At 31.6% G+C, this 23,221-nt stretch overlaps 3 protein-coding genes and 1 non-coding gene across 5 annotated transcripts; 3 read left to right on the top strand and 1 right to left on the bottom strand.

Annotated features, from left to right (window-relative positions):
* The first annotated feature begins 245 nt into the window (after window positions 1-245).
* LOC18038337 (UNC93-like protein 3) lies at window positions 246-4,467 on the top strand. Of its 2 annotated transcripts, XM_006428987.2 has the most exons (11): window positions 246-851; window positions 931-1,094; window positions 1,368-1,431; window positions 1,532-1,645; window positions 1,746-1,790; window positions 2,078-2,328; window positions 2,451-2,541; window positions 2,974-3,086; window positions 3,230-3,353; window positions 3,905-4,057; window positions 4,369-4,467. In XM_006428987.2, exons 1-11 carry the CDS (start codon window positions 684-686, stop codon window positions 4,465-4,467), a joined length of 1,386 nt encoding a protein of 461 aa, XP_006429050.2. In that variant the 5' UTR covers window positions 246-683. The 2 variants fall into 2 exon arrangements, with proteins under 2 accessions (XP_006429050.2, XP_024038202.1); XM_024182434.1 differs by lacking the exon at window positions 4,369-4,467 and having other exon boundaries at window positions 249-851; window positions 1,746-1,808; window positions 3,905-4,352.
* Window positions 4,468-5,913: 1,446 nt separating this feature from the next.
* On the top strand, window positions 5,914-6,770 carry LOC18038336. Its single transcript, XM_006428985.2, has one exon. It carries the CDS (start codon window positions 6,235-6,237, stop codon window positions 6,616-6,618), a length of 384 nt encoding a protein of 127 aa, XP_006429048.1. The 5' UTR covers window positions 5,914-6,234; the 3' UTR covers window positions 6,619-6,770.
* Window positions 6,771-6,850: 80 nt separating this feature from the next.
* Window positions 6,851-11,613, bottom strand: LOC18038672 (short-chain dehydrogenase TIC 32, chloroplastic). The gene is made up of 8 exons (XM_006428984.2): window positions 11,106-11,613; window positions 8,553-8,784; window positions 8,367-8,446; window positions 8,129-8,282; window positions 7,976-8,054; window positions 7,639-7,723; window positions 7,509-7,555; window positions 6,851-7,424 (listed from the first exon to the last, which is right to left on the bottom strand). The coding sequence occupies exons 1-8, from the start codon at window positions 11,221-11,223 to the stop codon at window positions 7,245-7,247; spliced, it is 975 nt and encodes a 324-aa protein (XP_006429047.1). The 5' UTR covers window positions 11,224-11,613; the 3' UTR covers window positions 6,851-7,244.
* A 9,250-nt stretch (window positions 11,614-20,863) lies between these two features.
* Window positions 20,864-20,935, top strand: TRNAC-GCA. The gene has a single exon. It is a non-coding gene; the product is annotated as a tRNA-Cys (tRNA).
* The last annotated feature ends 2,286 nt before the right edge of the window (window positions 20,936-23,221 follow it).

Below are 23,221 nucleotides of genomic sequence, written 5' to 3'. Positions count from 1 at the left end.
CATTGTCAGGTTGGCCTTCACCAAATAATGAAATAAAATAACTTCGAACTTGGAAATTAAACTATTATTATTATTATATGATCATAGAACGGCCATAAATCGTTGAAAATGACCAAAAATATATATATATATCAAAGGAATCAATTGCGTAGCGCTTGGTTTCAACGAGGGCCAAATCAGATTCCAGAATCAAGAGATTCAAGAAAATATCATGGCTACCAAAAGAAACAATAATTCATAATTTATTTTAATATAAATATTTACATTTAAAAAATTAAAAAAACGACCGTCCATTGTGCCGTCGTTTTCTTAACCGTCGGTTGTTACTCTTAAAAAGGCTTTCCACGCTTCGATTATTTCAAAGCGTCCCTCCCTCCGTTTGATTCCCAAATAATCCTTCCAAATTTCAAAAACAACGACATTTAAAAATCCGATGAACTTATTTTATCGCTGAACCGATTTAATCAGTCATTTAAAAATCCGATGAACTTATTTAATTTCTGAACCAAAACTCTTTTACATGTCTTGTAGTACACAAGATTCTAGCCGGCACTCGCCGTGTTTTTGGTCCCACTCGTTTGTACTACCTTCACTCGCTTCTCGTATATATTATGTAGCGATTTCACCATCAGATTGATCTCGAAACTCCAAGCGAAAAAAAAGGGGGGGAAAAAAGAAAAAAAATGGAGTCCGTAGATTCTCGCGATGAAGAAGCACCTCTTGTTGCTGATAGCTTGCAAGTTCTTACTCCAAAGAACTACACGCGTGATGTTCACATCCTCAGCTGCGCGTTTCTTTTGATTTTTCTCGCTTATGGGGCTGCTCAGAATTTAGAAACTACTGTTAATACCGTTGAGTAGCTGCCCCTGCCCCTGCCCCTGGACGCTTTCTAGTTTTTGAGCTTACAAATTGATTTTTTATTTGTTGCAGGAGGGGAACTTGGGAACGATTTCGCTTGGGATATTGTACACGTCGTTCACGTGTTTCTCTCTAGTTGCTTCATTGGTGGTTCGAGTGTTGGGTTCCAAGAACGCTCTGATCCTTGGGACTACTGGGTATTGGCTATTCGTGGCTGCCAATTTGTTCCCTTCGTGGTACTGTGCACTCACCTCACGTCTATGTTTCAATTTAGAATTTGGATCTAATACTGAGCTGACCTCTGCCCTACCGAGCAATGAATCCTAATCGTTTGATTAAATTTTGTAGTAGTTAAAATGTTATTTAGGACAATGTTCGTAACTGTTGTGCTTCTGCTTAACTTTGAAACCACACCAGCTAATAAGTTTAGTAAACACTCACTTTTACTTCCCAGTCCCCCCCAAAAAAAAAACACTAAAACTTTATTTATTTATTTATTTTTTCTGAAGGTACACTATGGTGCCGGCATCGTTGTATCTTGGATTTGCTGCTTCTATAATATGGGTTGGAGAGGTGTGGATGGTGTTTTTGGATTCTCTTCTTTAATAATATTCTCAAATGGGAATTTTCTATGAAGTAACTAAAGTGATAGAAATCTGTTATGATCTATTAGGGAACATATCTCACTTCCGCTGCACTCAGTCATGCAAGCAATCACAAGTTGCATGAAGGAACGGTGATTGGCAGCTTCAATGGAGAATTTTGGGGAATGTTTGCCAGCCACCAGGTGCTCTTTCAGTCTAAATGCATTTTCTTTAATTGATGATTTTTTATTTTGTCGTCGCTGTTCTTAATGTTGAATACCATTTTCCTCCCAATTTTGGCAGTTTGTTGGAAATCTTATCACACTTGCGGTGCTCAAAGACGATAAGGCATGTGCTGCCCTTCTAGTTAAGCTTTTGGTTTTGGACAATAAGAAGATGATATTCTGATTAACATAGAGGAAATTCATGTTAGCATTTGAACATAATTGTGTACGGCTGTGATGTTTGTTACAGATCTGACCTTCTCAATCAAGACTGATTCAGGAACATGTTTAATTTAGACAGACATTCTGGCACATAATTTGCTAGATGATTAACTTTTTAAGCCTGACATTGCAACTTATTTTATTTCCTTTGTAAACTGCTTCCTATTAATTTTCCATTACATACTGCAGGGTGGAAGTACCAGTGGCACCACTTTATTGTTCATTGTGTTTCTTGGCGTTATCACATTGGGCACCATACTCATGTGCTTCTTACGTAAAGAGGAAGATAAAGGAGAAAAGGAAACAGCAGATGCTTCTGTAAATTTCTATTCGTACTTAGTGTCTTTATCGAAGTCAATTACCACTCTTCTGGCTGATGTACGGATGCTACTGATCATTCCCCTTTTTGCATATTCAGGATTACAACAAGCATTTGTATGGTAATAATCAGTTAAACTTCATATCTGTTCTTTGTATTGCCTTTTCATTAACATTTTTATTCTTTATAGTTCAATTATCTAATTTAGTTTCTCCAATAATCGCACTATGTCTTCTTCTGTAGGGCTGAATTTACAAAGGAGATTGTAACTCCAGCACTTGGTGTTTCTGGTGTAGGTGGTGCAATGGCAGTTTATGGAGCTTTTGATGCAATAGTAAGTATGAGACTGCAGAAATTCACAATTTCATGCAATGAACAGCTTGGCAATTTTTGTGTTCCAAAGGAATCTTTTTCTCATTGCCAATTGTTTATGCCTTGCGCTGTGCTATATGCTCTTGTTTTGGTCATCGTGTCTTCAGAACAATGTCTTGAGTGCTCTTGCAATCACAAACCTTTACCTGCAACCAATTGACTCACTGTGAATATATATTTTAAACACAAAATATAGCTCCTTGATGCTCGAAGCAATTGTTCCAAGATTCTGTTTTCGGTAAAGCTGAGTATTGTCATACTTCCATTTGCTGTATATTGGAAGTAATTTAATGTTTATGCTGAAGTACTGTTTGCATTTCTGTTTGAGTCAATTTGGCAAATAAATATCCATTAATTGGATTCAGTCTCTGCTTGGTTTCGCCACTTTTTTCAGTGTTCACTTGCTGCTGGTCGACTTACCACTGGTCTTCCATCTATCACTTTTATAGTTTCTGGTGGAGCTATTGCTCAGGTGGTTGTATTTCTCTGGATTCTGATAAATTACAGGTTAGTGTTGTGTACTCCTGTTACACTGTGTTGTGTACTCCTGTTACATTGAAGTTTTTCAGAACTTGAAGGTTGTTTTGTAGTAGTGTGAGCTTGAATGTATTAATATTTTTCCATCTCCTTGATTCACTGTCTTCCTATAGGGTAACTAGTGGAGTACTTGGCACTCTATATCCACTTATCATGGCAGCTTTGTTGGGCATTGGTGATGGAGTGCTCAATACACAGCTTAGTGCTTTGCTTGGGATACTCTTTAAGCACGATACGGTAACAGCTAATCCTACTTTAATAAGACAAATACTTGTTTGGTAGGTGACTATGAATATGAATTTCCTTTTAGTCAGTCAGTCTACCTCATAATCTTCAGGAACACCCAAGGATACGATGGCAATGATGAAACTAGTCATATCAGCAATATTCTGCATCAAACTTGCTTATTTTATTTTACCTGGCAAATCATATTCTATTAGGTTCATATTTTTCCATATCCAATCATAAAGGAAAAGAAAATGTAAAAAAATGAAAATTCCACCTACTGTATTAGATGGTTGCTTTGTATATAGGTCTAGAATTCTTGCAAGATGGAGGAGAGACTTTTCTTTTGTGTTATAAATTAGCCAATTAGCTACTATGTTGGTTGGCGTCCTCATTTAACAGATTACGGATAAGTTTATACATGATTCGTTTTTATGCTGATTAGTAAAAGAAGCCTAAATTAGGTCATTGTTTTCTTTTTATTTAATTTGTAATCTCTCCTATAAGTTCTTGTTATTGTGATTTCAATATCTAATTATGAGAGAGATTGCTTCTGGGAACAGGAAGGAGCATTTGCACAGCTCAAGGTCTGGCAGTGTGCTTCAATTGCGGTTGTTTTCTTTATCGGTCCATATATCTCATTGCAGGCGATGCTGATTGTTATGGTTGTGGGTATCTGTGTCTCATTGGTTGGCATTCTGTTTCTTACCATTCAGGTAGAGAAAGCATTCTACTCCTCCAGATCGTGATAATTTAGCAAGCCGATATGAAATTATGAAATCAATGTTGCCGTGAGAATTCATGTGATACCTTGTTTGTTTTTCTGTGCTGTTGTATCTCTGGCTCTGTGTGTAAAATCAGTTCAATCACAAATCTGGTTTCTGTAAAATTTTCATCAAGTAAATTACAGCTTGAAAATCCATGGTGATTTGATCATCCATATGGGAAATATGCTTTCATCAAATTGCAGTGGCTAGCTGAAACCTGTTTCTCCAATCACCAATGTGAATATCTCTTCCTTTTGTAGGCATCAAATTCAAGTCCCCGAATATCCCTGAGGTTTCAACTGAAGTCTGGCTGGACTGCACCTGAATTCCTTTTCAGAATTAGGAAAACAGAATATTAAAAAAAGAAAAGAATATCTGAAAACATAGAAAAGGAACTCACGAGTCTTTTTGTAACGGTTGTGTTTCGGTATCATTTCAAAGAGTAATTTGGCATTTTTCTAGTATCGCAGCTACCGTTACAATCATAACATTTAAAAAAAGAAAAAAGGAACAACATTAATTGCACATGTGACCCTTCAATTCAAATCATAAATCGTCATTTCATTGAGATTAAAGTTCCATTTGAGATTGAGCTTAAAATTTATATCGTGCGGCAGAGCCATTCAGTTGTTCGAGCCCCACGATGTTTAATTCATTCCTCAATTATGGAAAATAACTAAATGAAAATAATTTTTTTAAAAAAAAAATGTAAGTGAAGTAAATGTCTCTTGAATATTAAAGAAGGTTAAGATATGGAAGTACTATATAATATTTAATAATGTAAAACTAGCCATAGTAATTATCTAATTATAAATATATTAGCATTATTCTCATGTAATATGAGTCATAATCTGAGCAATAATCTCATGTAATTAAGCTCCATTTGGGATTAAGGTTAAAATTCAATAAGCGGTTTTTTTTATAATTTTTGTAACAAATAGTATTTGATAGACTTTGTAAAGACTACTTATTTCATGATTTTCTTTATTTTGACAACAACTTTTAAAAACAGATAAAAAGTTGCTTTTCATAAGCAACTTATTAAATTAAAAATTTGAGTATTATTATTGTGACAAGTTTAGGGTGAACGTAATGCATATTACTTTATATTTTATTTTGATTTTGTATTAGTATGATTTTTTTCATATTTTATGTAATAAATTATGAAATTCATTAGATTCTATTTAATTGAGTTTTTCACTTTATGTAATTTTATGTGTTTTTTCACTTTATTAATTTTATGTGTTTTAAAAAGAAAAAGGGCATTTTGACTCAATTTATTAAACATGCTCTGAAAAATAAGAGGCAATTTAAACTTATGTTTATTTTGGTTATTATATAATAAAACAAATCTTTCGAATAAAACTTACCAAATACATGTACTTTGTTTTTTTTAAACTCATAACACCATAGCTTATCAAATACTAAATTAATTTTTTAATCGATTGTCTTTTTCATCCGTACAGTAAAAATAGTTTATTTCACCAACCACCGCTATCTGAGATTGGCCCTATATTTTATCCATGTTGCTATATTTACCAATCATTAAAATAATGATAATGACATCAGATAAATTTTGAAACAATCTCATTAGAGAGAGTTCTGTATTTTATAGTACATTATCTAGCATAAAATTTATATGCTTGTAATTAGTCCATTAATTAATGCATATAAAAACGTTAGTTAATTTGTAATCTGATTTGTTGTATATATCTTAAAATTTTCTCTCCATATTTATTGTACGGTGGAATAATATAATTAATTTACTTAAAGATTATTAAAAAATTAATTTACTACATGCCAGCTAAAGTTTTCCAATGTGTGTTTATCATTAGATTCATTACTCTTTGCAATCTACCACGTAGGCTGTAACTCCCCTAACAGTTATCTGAAACGCCAACTGTTAAAAAACGACACGTGTCCCAATGCCCCCTGCTACCGGTCATAGAGTCGTTGAAGCAACTAGCAGGTGAGCAACGACACTCACGTCATTCCACGGCTCATCGGTCAAGCCACATTATATCACTCAACCAGTAGTTGAAGATTAGGTCCCCTTCCACTCCCCTTTGTTTTTCATTTAAAGCCGCCCCCCTTAACGTTTTGGTTTTTCTCGGATTGGACAACAAATGACGATGTCTCTATCTTTCTTTACTTCCCTGTTTCACAAGATCACATCACGGTGGCCCCTCTTCCTCTACGCTGCCGTGTGGACGGCTCTCCTGACCGCAACCGTCGCCGCGGCGTCGTTTTGGCCAGAGGTCACGTTTGTCTGGTCGATATCTCCCTCCTCTTCATTTTCGAAAGAGTGCGAGGGCGCTGCCGGTGATGCGTCCGTTGCCGTCAGGGTTCCGTTGGACCTGCCGGGAGAGATACTCTGCCTGCCGGCCCACCTGTTTAGGAGATCCAAAATTGACTTGCTTGTCCCTCCGGTTTTTGCGGCCGTTGTCGTGGCTGGGTCCGCCTGGGCGGTCCGAGCGTTAGGCTTGTTTGAGAACGACGACTCCTCTTGACTCTTTCATGAGTAAGTTTTAGGTTCTTTTTTTTTTTTTATAAATTTAATTTCCACCTTCGATAGCAGCCACGTGCAATTTCGTCGTAAACAATTAATTTTGTTGAAAGAAAACAAATAAAAGAAAAAAAGAAGCCTGTACATGATACATCATTTCTTACGACATGAATTTGATTTTATTATAACGAAATAGGACGTTGCTACAAAATAATCAAACACTTGCATTTTACGTTATAAAGGGTATGTCTGGAATCATAAAATAAGTGATTTGATAAACAGAAGCTGATTTAACGTCGTGACCACGCCATTCCGACGGCCTGTATTTGCTTGCACCGTCAGATAATTATTTTATTGACTTTTCTGATTATCAGTACACGCTATGGGTACCGTAGAGGAGAAGCAAAATGTGGGTACATGGACTGTGACTATCGTCGATTACAAGCAACACGTTTATGCGATTGACATCAATCAATTTCTCAAAGCCACTTATGCTTCCATACATAACTAAGCAATTCATTCACACGACACCCCCTTCCATTTCAATCGGTTCCATATATAAACATTAGAATTAACCAGCACTTGAGTCTCTAATTTCACTCGTAGTAAGTCTGTAGTATTGCAATAACCTTATGCTGAGGTTTTTGAAGCCGAGTTAATCATTTTGTTGCTGAAGTCCCACAGTTTTTTTGCCAGCGTTTCATCTCTAGCAAGTGCACTTGGCGGCATCTCATTGCAGTCCAGGAAATATTTTCCGGTTACGCCTTTCAGATTTGGATGTAGAGCTACATAGCACGTTGTGGCTGCCCCCTAGAGCCATTAGTTTCAAAAGGTAACGTTAGTTAGTTAATAATCAGCTGATAAATTTCAATGAGCTCTTAGGAAATTAAGTACCTGAGGTACGTTTTTCCACAGGAAGAATGAGAAAAATTTCAAAAATCCTGCACAAATAAAGATAGTAAGAAAACAAACATCTTAACGCTGCTTGTTTTTACTTTCTGGGATTATATATGATAGAACATACTCATCACAACAGCAGAATGCTTGAAAAGATTCGTCATTATTAGCCCCGGATGAACTGAATTTGCTGTGATATTCACTCCCTCTTCCTGTAACCAAGTTAGTAAAATTATCATGTGACGATATTCATGGGCTACTAAGTTCCTAGTGGTATTGAAATACTGTAACTTATAAGATAAAACTACAACTGTGAAATAAAAGTTAATGGTGTGTAGTGAATGTGACTTTTAAATAATAACTTTGATGGATCAAATTATTTTAGCTTCCAAACCCAACTTCAAAACCAAGCAGGGCCCAACTCAGGAAACAAAAATGATCATCAAATCATTTACTGCGATTACCTGAAATCGTCGCGAGAGCTCATTGGCGTGTAATATGTTAGCTAATTTAGATTGCCCATAAGCCTTTTTGTCAGAGTAACTGAATCAAAATTTATGACGTACATGAGAAGAAATTTTTAGTTGATTAATTATTATTATATGATCAAAACATACCCGGCCCTGTCATTGATCTTCTGAAACCGAATGCCACCTTTGTATGTGTATTGGTGGGCTATTGATGATAGATTCACTATCCTGCCCTCAATACCCGTTTCTTTAGCCGTGCGATTCATTGTGTCCAGAAGCAAATTTGTTAAAAGAAAATGCCCTGCAAAAGTAATATTTAAAGTTGAATACTAATTTAGCTAGTTAATTAATAACAACCAATACAGCTTCAAATTAAAGTATTCACCAATATGATTTGTTGCAAATTGCATCTCTATTCCATCTTCAGAAATCTGGTAGGGACAGAACATGATTCCAGCATTGTTTCTGCATTAAATTAATTTTTGCATGTTATAGTATGCTTTTATTGTTTCTCAGAAACATCAGTAGATAGTTATGTAATATTTCGAGAAAGAGGGGCGAGTAAAATTACATTAAGATGTTGAGGGGAAGATTAAGAGCAATGAAGTTCTGAGCAAAATCTTTAATAGAAGCAATAGAGGAAAGATCAAGTTTCAGAGTATCAACACGAGCAGTGTCATCTTCTTTTAGAATAAGCTGTCTTGCTTCATTTGCAGCTGCCATGTTTCTTGCAGCAATAATAACATGAGCTTTACGTAGAGCCAAGACCCTTGCTGTCTCCAAGCCAATTCCACTTGCCCCTCCTGCAAGCATTTTCCTTCGTCAATTAATTATCCCCAAATATATATCTTAATTGTGTTCAAATATTTTTATCTGAGTTATTATCTTTTTACTGCTTAGGTACGGTAATGACTATACTATAACACTTTACTACTAAATAATTATAAATTTAATTATAACGATTAGTTAACTGTTAATTGATCGCATACATCATGTTGATGTAATAGGGGTAAAGTAAAATCAAAATAACAATTTCATTGAATATGAAGAGTAAAATTATTATTAGAAACATATTACGATTGGTATTGATAAAAAAAAAATGTTAATATACTTTGTATTAATGTTTTTTAAATTCATCAATATTCTTTGTATGTTTTTTCAAGTAAGGGTAAAATTAATATTTTAAAGGTGTTATAACCAACGATTAAGTAACAGTTTTAACAGAAAAATAATAAAATTTAAGATTTTACAATTCTTTAGTAGTAAAATGTTATGCAACAATACTTGTTACACTTATATCTTATATTTCCCAATAACTTAAGCAATAAAAAGATAATAACTTTTTTTTATTTATACATAAATTCTTTTTTATATAAAAAAAGATTCTAGTGCTTTCATTCTTGAGAGAGAGAAAATCAGAGCAATTCTTAAAGCAGAGATCAATATGAAGAACTAAAGAAGATTTACAAAAGCATGCTATTAATATATATTATGAACATTAAAAACATGAGAGTATTTAAAAGAAAGAGAGGACAAAAAGCATAACCAGGTCCATTTTTCGCTCTCTCTCTCTTTTTGTTTTGTTTTGTTTTTTTGTTTTTTTCCTCCCTCTTTTTCTAAGTGTCTACAGTTAAGACACGCTTTGCATACAATAGTTCTTTATTTTTGGAAAAAAAATACAAAAAGAATAATTTAGAAATCACATTGGGTTTAATTATTTTCAAATTGAGTTTTTATAAAACGTTTATTATATTTTGGTTAATTTCTGATCAAACCTGTACTAATGGAAAAATGTCATTTCCCCCCTCATTATAAATCAAACTGGTCAACATATTTTCAATTTAAAAAATGTCACATTAAGAATGTCATTTTCTTTTTTCTAAAAGTAGTATATAAAACACCAATTAAAAAATAATACCAAACACACCCAATTTTTAAAAATTATTTTTGAATCATAAATATGATTGGTAAGTTAAGGGTGCATTTGGTATTATTTTTCAAATGGTGTTTTTGTATTTTTTAATAATAAAAAATTATTAGTTTTGGGTGAATATAAAAACACGATTAGTAACTTATTTTAAAAGTAGTGTTTAAAACAAAAATTGTAAAATTATACTTGGTAGTATTTATGAAGCAATTATATTAAATAAAAGATATTTGGGACCCTTTTTTTTTCTAATTGCTGTGAAATTTTAAATAAAAAAGGAAGACATATGGGGTCATAGTAATTACGATGAAGTAAAACAAAAAAGTTTGTGGAGCCTTTGTGCAATTTCCGATGCAGTGAAATTGAAACGACAATTAATCCTTGTCTGCTTTTCTAAACAAAAAGTAGAAAATGGATACCATCAATTTCTATCAAATGAAAAACGATGTTAAAAAGTGTTCTACAGAAAATGTTTTTCATTTTATTATTTTCGCAAAACAGAAAATGTGACGAAACAAGCCTAATACTTCTCCCACTGTTTTATTATTTACTTGTTAATGGGTTAGATTTTGGTTGGGAGGCATGAGACAAACGTCAGTGGGATATGGATCCAAATTTGCATGATCGGCCGAAAGCCCAGGCAAGTAAGTGCCTCAACGGATGCAATTAAAGACCCCATTTTCTTATATTTGAAAAATTCAATCAAAATACTAAAACTTATATTAATAAACTTTTTCTTACATAAATTCTTAAATTATACTTTTTTTAATAAATTCCTAAATAAATATGAAAAGGAGACATTCTCTCTGTGAATGATACATAGTTTTGAATATGAGAACGTAATGTGGACGATTATATATTTTTATTTTTAGCACATAACGATTGATTTTTCATATGAAGAAGCAAGAAAGGAAAGCTCTAAACTACAATTTCAATTTAAAAAAAAAAATTATTTTGACAAATAAATAAATAAAACCCTAATGTGTAGTTTCCCCAAAGGCCTCAAGTAACGTGGTAGAGCCGGCATTACAAATAGTTGAATAAAAGTTCCATATTCTTCACCACAAAAAAAGATTTAACAATAAAGAAAGCAATAAGTTGATCGAAAGATTCACAAAAAGAGTCACATACATCAAAGAAACCATCAAGTACCATAATGTTGAACTTTTGAATATTAAAGCTATAAGCGAAGCTAACCTGTGATGACAGCAGTGAGGTTGGTTGCGTCAATCCCATCAGTAACCTGCTCAGCAGTGGAAGCTGAACCAAACCCACTTGATCCAGGCCTTCCTGTTATCAAAGAGACGATACCCATCTGCTTAGATCACTCAGATACAACCAAAAGGAAAAATATATTTAATAAATATAACCTCAAACTTCCTCGAAAGCTAACTACAAAGGAAAAAAGAATAATCCGTGTTTGTTTTGTTTCGTTCTGCCAAAGATGGTGTAAGGTTAATAAATAGGAGGGGGATGCATTAGGGATTTATGAGTGTTTGGAGGTTTGTAGGTGGGGACTTGGGGAAAATAGAAAGCTTCATGTGCAATGAGGAGGTGGCTGCATTAATTAATTCTCGCTGGTGAAGAGCTGTTAATAGCTTCAACGACCTTTCAACTAGTCACACTTGTACCATTATTGTGGGGTTATCTCAGAGAATGTATGGATATTGGTTATGAAATGATATGTATGGGAATACTATTCCCCGCTCTGTTTTGTCCTAATCTTTACTAGGCTCCATTATATAAAAAAAAAAAAATCTCAGAGAATGTAAACACTGTTACTTTGATGATGCCGAGTTATTAGACTTTTATAGTGCATAATACAGCTGCCTTTTACACACACACACACATTCCTATTTTCTAATTCAATAGAGTTTTGATATGGTGGTGCGAGGAGGTTCTTATAGACCTATGGCCGTGGTTTTTGCGTAGGCTCTTTAACGAAATATTTTCTAGGAACGACTTCTATATGGTTTATTGTGTTTTGTGTTCATTTTATTATGAGTTTTTTTTTTGTAATTTTGTTTTAGTACTTTTCTTCTGTAAAATAAAGTCATTGGGTTTTTGACTTCTATATTTTACTCTCCTATAATTATGCTTATTTAACTTAGGAAAATTATCAGTCATATATCATTAAATGACACCAGTATTAAACGTGTTACAACATTTTTCAAATATATCACTCGTATACCCTAAGTTGACAAAACACTTCTGCCGTCCACCAATCCGTTAACTGCCGTTTGCAAGCGCTGACATCATAAGGGTAATTTAGTCTTTTTAAAAAAAAAGACATGTCATCTCATTTACCTAATAAAAAATAACATGTCATATGATATATATTAATAAAAATAACATGTCATCCCATTTATCGAATAATTATTAATAATTGCTAAAAAAAAGCTACTTTACAACCGAATCTACTCCTTCAAAATTTAACCTAAATTTTTGAAGATCTACTCCTTCAAGCTCCAACTGGAATTTTTTATAGTATAATATCTATAATTGTAAATAATATGTTGTTAATATTTTTTTATGTTATAATATGAATATTTTTTACAGATAATTGTTAATAATATGTACCATTAATAATTCATATTTTTTCAATAAAAAATGTATTGTTAATAACAAAATAAAAGAAATTGTGTATTGAAAATTTAAGTTAATTTTTAGGGTAAATTCATATTTTTACCTTATTTTGAGTTTCAAGGGCAAAATAGTCAATTTGCCATAATTATGTTAACTTTTCTAACGGAAGTTAACGGATTGGTGGACGGCAGAAGTGTTTTATCAACTTACGGTATACGAGTGATACACTTGAAAAGTGTTGTAGCATGTTTGATACGGATGTCATTTAAGGGTATATAACTGATAATTTTCCTTTAACTTATTAAACTTTTAGGTACTAAACTCTCATGCTATCATGCTCTCTTGTAGTTGTGCTCTCTTGCAGTCATGCTTATTTGGCTTATTAAGCTTCCAGCTATAGATCTCTCATGCTATTGTGCTCCTCTATAGTTGTGCTCTCCTGCTGTCATGCTTATTTAACTAAGCTCTCCTGTAGCTGTCTTGATTTATTCAAATTTCTAGTTGTTGAGCTCTCTTGCTATCGTGCTTTCTTGTAGGTGTGCTCTCCTACAGTTGTACTTATTTAACTTATTCAAACTTCCAACTACTGAGCTCTCTTATAGCTGTGCTATCTTATAGTCATGTTTTTTTTATTTATTCAAGTTTCTAGTTATTGAATTCTCTTGCTATCGTGCTCTCTTCTTGATGTGCTCTTCTACAGTCATGCTTATTGTGACTTTTCACATTTCTTATTACAACAATTATAACCATTAAATTATCAATTACATGATATATCCATATATATGTTCATTAAAATATTTCTATGAATTATAAAGTTCAAAGAATTTTCAATTAGTGGTTTAATTTTTCATATGGTGCAAAATTGAGTGTTAGAAATTTTTTTTTTAAATGTGTGTGAGCAATTTATTCTTTGTTTCTTATGGTCATTATATCATATCAAAACACTTTAATACGTAAATGCATGCAAAATGTTTTTGACATTTATAGCACCTTTAACAATAAAATTACCAAACTGCTAATTGTTGTATGGTATAATTGTTTATTTTTCTCAGCAGAGCATAATCATATTATTCTTTAAATTACAACAAATTCCAAACATGCCCTCAATCTTCTTTATTTTAAAAGTATGTGATGCAGAGTTATAAGGCTAAGTACTAATTTTGGCACTTGGTGCCAATATTATACATTTTGTACTCCCAAATTTTTTTGTCTTTTCTTTTATTGTTTACGCATTGAATTTTTGCCAATGTGCGAAAAGGGCAAATATCCAAGGTCACGTTTGGGATTGAGGTGGTATAACTTTTAACCTACAACTGTTGTGGAAAAAAAATTATAATTATGAAATAAAAGTTAATCATACGTAGTAAATACAATTTTTAAATAATAATTTTGACAAAATTAGTAAAGATATAATAATTTTTTTATTATATAAATGTAAAATCAAATCAACTTAATTTGAAAACTAAGTAGCTAGTGTTTACTAAACACTTTAGTACTGTAATTTTTACAGTTGTCTAACTTCAATTCCAAATAGACTACAAAAAACCAATCATAGATATCCGACAATACAAACTAAGCAGCTAGTATTTACCAAACACTTAGTACTGTAATTTTTAAGTTACAATTGTCTAACTTCAATCCCAAATAGACTACAAAAAGCCAATCATAAATATCCGACAATACAACTGTGTTAATTAAAATTAATTTTTTAATATTATTCGTTCTCATTAATCATACCCACTTCCCCTCACCGATTATTTACCCCATCCAATTTGTTCCAGCTTAAATATATTATTTGACTTTTATTGTCATCAAACATCATGTTTTGCATGTTTCAATTAATATTTCCACACTACTAAGGCTTCCCCTTTCAGTTCAAAGTCTCTTAAAAATTAGAGTTTTTATTAAAAAAATTAATTATTTAGTTATCATTGAGAATTTTTATTAAAAATTATAAAAGACTATTTTCAATTGATAAATTTTCTAAAGTTATATTATAAAATAAATGAAATAATATTGTGTAACAAATAAAGAATATATTAGACAATTTAACTATTAAAAATGCTCTTTAACATCTATTTTCAAAAGCTCAAAATTTTAGTTGTTAATAGAGGTAGAATAGCTTGTTTGGGCTCTTTTTAGTATAACTTTTTATTTATAGGTTATTTAAAGCTTTTATAAATAAAGTTTTTACCAATTGTTTTTTGGGTTGTCAACAAGAGCTTTCATTGAAATTATAAAATTATTTTGAAGGAATGAAATATGATTGACAAATAAGTAAATGACATTTTAGGTATTCTAACATTTTAAAAAAGAGGCTGAACTATATTACATATAAGTTAAAAAGAAAATTTAACATCTACTCTCAAAAACCTAAAATTTAAGCTCAATATAGCTCATTTAATCTTCAAAATCTCTACTAAAAAAATAATCAAATAATAATGAAAATTTTAAAAAGAGCTTGTGGAATTACATAAGTAGTTATGACCATTAGATAAATTATAGCAAACAAGTACTTAATCTCCAAAACTCCTCTCAAAGTACAGCTAGACAATGCAAAAAAATAAAATAAAATAAAGAAGAGCTTTAGGAATTACATAATCACTTATAATCATTAAATAAGTCATACCAAACATGCACTTAATAAGAATCTTCTCTAGCAATTATGAGCAATGGTAAATATACTTTCTCAAATATTATTAAAAGCATTTATATTTTCTTAAATAAAAGGGTGAAGCCTCGTGTCCAGTAAACATAAATTTTCCAATTATACTCATATTTAATTTGTAATAAAAGTACATGTATTTAACTTGTTAATAGACTAGTCTAACTACCCTACAACTGTTGTGTAATACCCTCATTGTTTTTTTTGTGTTTGTGTTATCACCATCAGATTTTACGGAAGAGTAGCTTTAATGGGTGGATGTGTTAAATTGGTTATTAACACTGCAACCCTTGTTGTGTACTGAAATTATAAATAATAAAACGTTTCAAAATTTTGTCACATAAGTCTAGATTGTTTCAAATTAGTAAATAATTAGATAATTAAAAATAGGATGAGACTATTTGCACCCTACAAAATACTCTACAAACTGATATTTATCAAAAATTTTAATTGCAAAATACTGAAATATTATTTGCAATTAAGGGCATTGCATTTTTTTTTAAAAAATTGACGGAATTTCTAATCAACTAGAGAATTAAATAATGGGACGATATAAGAAAAAAATAGTGAATTTACGTGGTTAACACTTGGTTATATCCATGGGTATAGAAAAAGTAATGCTCACAATTAAATGAGAATTACAATGAAGCTCTTTTTTTTTTGTTTAACCATTTGCTCCTATATCTCTATGCATCAAGGATTCTCTATTTATAATAAAATTTATATCCCAAGTCCTCGATAATTTCTCGTGTTGATCATCTTTATCACTAAGACTTTTATCTGATGTCAATATTTATCTCTTTCTTAAATTGAGTTTTGTCTAATATCAACGCTTATCTCCAGCATTTATCTCCTTCTTTATCTTGCTTTGTGCTTCAAGAGCTTCTAGATTCTTTTACTGTCTTTGATAATGTTTCCAATTATTGGTGCCTCGTTATTAGATTCAGCAGGTGGGCTTTTTTAGTTAAACCCATCTGCCATGGTAGCGCTCTCGTGCTATTATACTCTCTTACAGCCACAATCTCCCGCAATCATACTTTTTTTACTTATTAAGTGTTACCACAATGCTCGGTTGCAATCATGCTCTTTAACAATTGTGCTCATTTGACTTTATGCTCTCATTTAACTTAGCCTAATTGACTTATTAAGTTTCTTAATGGAGCTTGCATACTCTAATGTAATTGTGTTTAATTGACTTCTTAAGCTTTCTTCTGAGCTTGCATGCTCTCATTTAACTGTACTTAATTGACTTATTAAGCTTTTTACTGAGCTTGTATGCTCTCATTCTCCTCTACATACTCACGCGCTTACATGGTCTCGTGGTCCCATGGTCACAAGCTTTCATGTAACGTGGCCTCATGCTCACATGTTCTCATACCTTCATGTAAGGTGCTTAATTGATTTATTAAGTTTCCTACTAAGCTTGCATTCTCTCATACTAACATGTTCTCATTATCTCATAATCACAAGTTCTAATGCACTTACATAGCTATGCTTAATTGACTTATTAAACTTTCTACTGAACTAGTATGATCTCATGCTTGCATGTTCACATGCTCACATGCTGTCATACTGACATGCTCTCATGCTCATATGCTCCTATACTCACGTGCCCTCATGCTCACATGCTCATATGCTTAAATGTTCTCAAGGTCTCATGCTCACATGTTTTCATGCTCTGGTTATTTGACTTGCCACATTTTTCCTTACAATAAAAAAAAAAATCAACAAATTAATTATTTGCAAAAAAAAGTATGTTTTGCAGTTAAGGTAGAATAAAAGAAAAAGAATATAAAAAAGAAGCAACAATATCACTGAAAGAAAATAGCATTGTGCAATTAAAAAAAAAGGAAATTAAGGAGCAGAATAAAAAATCAATCGATCGTTAGAAGAATTGTGTGGTGGGCCTTTTTATTTTTTGGGTGGGTGGGGTCAAAACATAAGTATGAGCGAATGGCTATTAGAGAAAAAGACTGGAGAAAAATGGGTTTGATTTGGAAAACTAAAACAAAAAATCATAATAGTTTTCTCAACTACTCTAAACGAAGACATTTTGTAGATTAATAAATGGGTCAACATAGAAATACTTGATAAGAATTTTTATGAATGTTTGAAAAAAAAAAAACCTTATTTAGCTAAGGTCAATTTTGGTATTAACAGTATTGTTAATAAATGTGTCAACATAAAAATTAGCTTGATATGTTTAAATACTTTTACAGGTGTTAAAAGAAAAAAAAACAAAATTAAAAGTCTTATTTAGCTAAGGTCAATTTTGGCACTAACAATGTTGTACGGAGTAAAAATAAATTTTAATGATCAAGCTTTTGCAATTGAGGAAACGAACCAATAGTTGCAAAGAAGTTGGCTGTTGTTAATTATAATTGGTTGATTAATATTTTTTTTTTTTAATCATAAGAGGTTCATCACTAGCAGTTGATTAATTATTAAACAGAGAAAATTAGATCACATGGAGAAGAAGGGAAGAAGAATAGAAAATAAAATTATCGTTGTACTTATAAGAAAGAAAATAAAGGGTTGAATCATAGAAAATGAAAGAGGATTACAATACGATGATTATAGCATAATTTTATCGTTAGTATACCCCATGTATTTTGAAAAAAAGAAGAAGAAATTTTTGCATTCCGTGATAAAAAAATTGAATTCAATCAAGAGTGGAGTTGCTGTCACCCTTCAAAATCCCTTCTCTATATTTACTACTTAAGTCATGATTAAAAGCATATAAAAGAATAACAATCATCTCTTTAATGCTGATTATGTTTTTTTGCAAAAACCAAGAACATCTAATAATTCATTATAAAATCAACAAGTTTACTTTCTTCGATATTTAGTTCCTAGTTAACCGGTTAATAATTTTTCTATAACCACTCCACCTTCTATCATTAAGAAAATTACTCATAATATTTTCATAAAATAATTTTTTTTTTTAAAAATCATATGGGTTTAAGTAGTGAAAAAAATATAGACAGACAAATTATTGATGATAATGTGGGTTTATTTTCAAATTTTAATGAATTTTTTTAATAAATAAAATTCCAAAGAAAGAAGACCATATTTGGTATTCTACACTTATACAACGAAAATGTGGGATTTTATTAAAGAAGAAAATGAAAATAAGGGTATTTAAGAAATAAAAATAGGTGTAAACAAAAAGTTTAATTTATTCTAATTATTAAATGGGTGCCGTTAAGAAAGAGTTTTAAGAAGTTATTAAAGGGGTGCCAATAGTTTCAAACTCTTCAATCAATTCGAATCTAACTTTTGAAAATTTGAATTTGGAAGACAGAAAAGAGTCAAATTTATGAAGAATTGATAATCTTTTATGATGAAAGAGGCATACAAGTAACCAGATTGTCGGGGGGGGGGGGGGGGTCATCAATGTGGGCAATGTGACAAGTCCTTCGTATTTATACCGACACGCACTCACGCGTACGCGGAGAGACCATTCAAGAGTCAATGAGTTTTGCCATCATAGAATTGCTTTAAATTTGGTGAATCATTGCTTTAAATTTGGTGCCAAAGACTACAGCGTTAAGGGAAAAATTGTGGTGTAATTGTGGTACCGTATTATAGTTGTCCACAATTACATCCAGTCGTTAGATCTTAATGGATCCCACCCATTTAAGTGGATCCAACGGCTGGATGCAACTATGGCATGGTACCACAGTTACACCGTAGCCGAACCCCAACATTAATACTTGGTGATTCACCATGACCATCTAATAACCTAACAATTAATTCTAGGGATGACAAAAATCCCCACAGGGACGGGTAGCCTCAGGGATTTTCCCCATTCGGGAAGAGTATGTGGATAATTTTATACTCAATTTTTTATTCGGGGAAGGAACGAGGAATTTTTACTCAATTTCTTATTCGGAGAGGGGACGGGGATGAAGTGGAATCCCCATCCCCTACCCATTTCCCCATTTTAATTTTTAATTTATTTTTATTTTTAAAATTACTAGTAAATAAATAATAAAATTTGAATTATAAAATTATAAATATTGGTAAAAATAAAAAATATCAAAATATTTATATTATTGAACTTTTAGGCCTAATTAACTAATTAAAGTCATAAATTTTTATTTAGGACATTAAAAAGATCGGATAGATTCTATTAACCCAAAAATTTTGTTTTAATTTTAATATTCATTAAATATTTTAAATTTAAATCTATTTATTTATTTATTTTTAGATGTTATAATTGCCCACAGCGAATCACAATTTTAAAATCTAATATAATATAATCTAATATTTGCTTTTGTTTTGCTCCGACTTAACTATTGTGCTGTAAAGGGAATAGTCCACATTTATAAAGTGCCCACGAAACCATTGAAAAAGTTAATTTTGAATTTAAATTCGATTTTATTTGTAACAATTTTGTATTAGACTATTAATTTGTTCACGATAGTTTGTAAAAGAAGTTTGTATCCCTTGCATGCTGCGGTACTTATTAATTTAATATATGTGACTTTTGTAATGGATATTAATGTAAGAAATATTCTAAACTTTACTTTTATTTGAATTTTTTATTTTAATATGATTAACTCAAAATCGAAAACAAAAAAATGTATTAGTTATTTGGAGATCGGGGACCCTCGGGGATCCCCTGTTATTATTCGGGGAGGAGATGAAAATTCTCTCAAGTAATTCTGACGGGGACGATGAGAGAACAGAGACATACACAAAATATCGGGAATGGGTACGGGAAGATTGGTCCCCTCCCCTCCCCTACCCATTGCCATCCCTAATTAATTCTCCTTCTACGAAATTTGAGTTTACTTACGTGTATTTATCAGGTCCTTTAATCGTTCAAAAATAGGTCCCATTCATTCTAGATCCAAAATAAATATCTAAATTTTGCCATCATAGAATTGATTTAAGAGAATATGGCGATGTGATATTAAAAGAAGAAGAACAAAACAAAACTTGGGAGGAATCATGGACCCATTTGATATAATTGCACGAGCTACGTCCGTACTTGAAAAATAACATTGGAAACCACTGAACCGAAATGTTGTTATCCCAAAATTACTTCAGTAAAATTTTCTTTTAAAAAAATTACATATTGTTTTTTTTTTTATGATTGTATAAATAGCATGATTTTATTGAACGGTAGTAAAAATAAATAGAAGCTTTATGTACACTCTCGGCAAGACATTAATGTTCATACCTTAAGAAATATTGTATCGCAGGAATAGTTAGATATAATGATAAAAGTTCCATTAAACGATCAACATATGCAAAATTGTGTGTACCAAAAGACTTCTCCATGCCAATGATTTGATGATGATGCACTAGCTAGGGCCTCGGAACAATACCTTTAACATGAATAATAAAAACTTTCAAGGGTGAACGTTGTGGAATTTGGTGGTGACAATAAATGTTGAAGAGGGTGAAGTGGAAATGATAAATGCAGGACATGTGAATGAATGAGTTGGATGGGCTTCATGCCCCCATACCTTATAGCATCGACGGCCAATGTGTTATTGCATGGGCCGTGGGTACCATACTACCATTACAAAATATCATTATTGGTATCATTAATCATGCGGTGCGTATTTAATGCCATATTGCCATTGATAACCTTCTTTCAATTTTCAATTTGACCAACTGCTGGAGCAAAGCAACACAACATAGAAATTACGATTATATTTTCATTTTGATGCAACAAAATACCGCAATGGGGTCCATAGCTCAGTGGTAGAGCATTTGACTGCAGATCAAGAGGTCATCGGTTCGAACCCGGTTGGGCCCTTCCAAAATTTATTTTTCCCATAAATTTTTGGTGATGCATATGTTGCGAGACCCATGGGAGGAGAGTTCTCTACAATTAACATATTATTATATAATGCAGATGCAATTGTATTTTTTTTAAGTGGTACTATTCTGGAGGATTGTAGGTCAATGTGTGTGTAGGAACTTGAGGGAGAGCAGCAATTTTGCAGGCAAGTTTTGGGGTACATTTATTAAGGGGAGAGAGCACATTCTTGAGACTCTGCGGCACCACACTAGATATTTGAACCAATCGATTTTATAACATACAAATATTGATTATAAATATTTAGTTAGTGAGTTCATCATATTAAGTTCAATTTTGTGTGTGTGTATTTTCTTTTAAAAAAAAAGTTGAAATACAAATTTAAAGACAATTATCATCGTTTAGCTTTAATACATTATTATACAAGTAGAACCTTAATAAATTAACAAATTTAGGACTATGAAAAATTTATTGATTTAATGAACATTAATTTATTAATTATTATTGATTTATTGATAAACTAATAATTATTAATTTATAAAGATGATATTACATGCATAATATGATTTTTTATAAAGTATAAAGGCAGTACAATTTAAAGAAAATAGTGATTTTGTCAAGGTATGTAATATAGTTCTTATTTGATCTTAATTTAGTGAATCAATCACTTAATAATTCTTTAATTGGATTGTATTAGCTGGATTGTGGTTACATGATAGATCATTAGAAAAGACTTTTTAGAGATAATATATTAAGTCAATCTCTCTTTTATTTCTCAAAATATAGCATATAAAATATAACAACGGTTGATGAAATAAGTAAATCTTTAATTGGATTCGTTAGAACCTACCCTTGCTAATTAGATTGAAATAAATAATTTGAAAGTGAATATGGTTAACTACTGCCCACAAAGCGAGGGGCGTTTATCGTCAATCATTTCGATTTTTCTTTCAAGAACGCATGCAAAGCACCTCGCCGCTAAATTGATGCAGTCCTTTTGATAAATAAGGATGATTAGGGTCCACAAGGTTCACTCAAGTTTCACCAATCAAGGCCCACAAGCGTTCGGCTATGAACTTCAAAATCCATGGGCCGTACAAGCACCTAAGCAAAAATGGACCTCAGCAATTGGGCCTTCGTGATATATACGACGCATGCTCAAGTTCATGCACACCGGGGGTACCGACATATTTTTCATAAGCTTTTGAATGCCACAAATAGATTACTTCTAAATTCTATTAAATATTTTTACCCTAACATTATTTATCCAGCAGCCCACCTTTTTTTTTTTGAATTGTAATTATAAATAATTATAGTATGACACTCCTATGTAAGGATAATGTAAATTGCCACTAATAAGAGTATTTGACCATGTAGTTTTCAAATAACTTTATTTAATTAGTTAATTGAGTTCAAGTTAAAAAAAAAAATAGGGGAATAAAAAATAATTGATATGCACTTTGTGCACTCCCTTATTTTTTAAAAAATAAAAATAAATGCAAAGACTCAAAATCACTCTATCTCTTATGCACTACAGGGAGTGAGTTTTACCACTAGCTATGATGCTTGTGTAGGGATGGTAAAATCCGAATCTGGATCCGCATTGAACATCTGGCATCTGGATCTACAAAAAAATATGCGGATCTGGATGCGGGTAATATCCGTACGAATTGCGAGCGAATTTTTTAGATATTTGGATTTGCATAATAATAAATTAAAATTAATTTTAAATTTAACAATTTACCTAATAATATCAAATAAAATTCAATTATAATTTAACAATCAACAATTCAACATAAATAACATACAACAACACCATAAATTCCCAAATGATAATTTCACAACATAAATCAAACATAAAAAAAAAAAAAATTAAGGTAAACCGATTCATTACAATATTCTCTAATTATTATTATTTATTATTTTTAATATATTTTTCATAGTCAATAAAGATTATAGAGTTAATTATGCTTGTACATTTAAATAAATAATTTAATTTATATATTTTTCAATTGAAATTTAATTAAATAAATAATTTAATTATAAAATAATTTGAATTCGGATACCTAATTTTTCGAATGCACTTGCATTCAAATCCGAATTTTTTAACATGCGGATTCAGATTTTTCTGGATCCAGATCTTCCGAATCTTCATGGATCTGGAGTTTATTGCCACCCCTATGCTCGTGGCTGTCCAATCCTCATTAGTCTTGGAAGAGTTACAAAATTCACGAGTTTCTAAGCTATTTGTTGTACGGGGTATTTTCCTCTTATTATCTAAGT

This window comes from Citrus clementina, unplaced genomic scaffold (genome assembly GCF_000493195.1).
Source record: "Citrus clementina cultivar Clemenules unplaced genomic scaffold, Citrus_clementina_v1.0 scaffold_6, whole genome shotgun sequence".
NCBI lineage: Eukaryota > Viridiplantae > Streptophyta > Magnoliopsida > Sapindales > Rutaceae > Citrus > Citrus x clementina.
The sequence above is the reverse complement of the archived record's forward strand: the minus strand, read 5'-3'. Positions and strand labels throughout refer to the sequence as shown.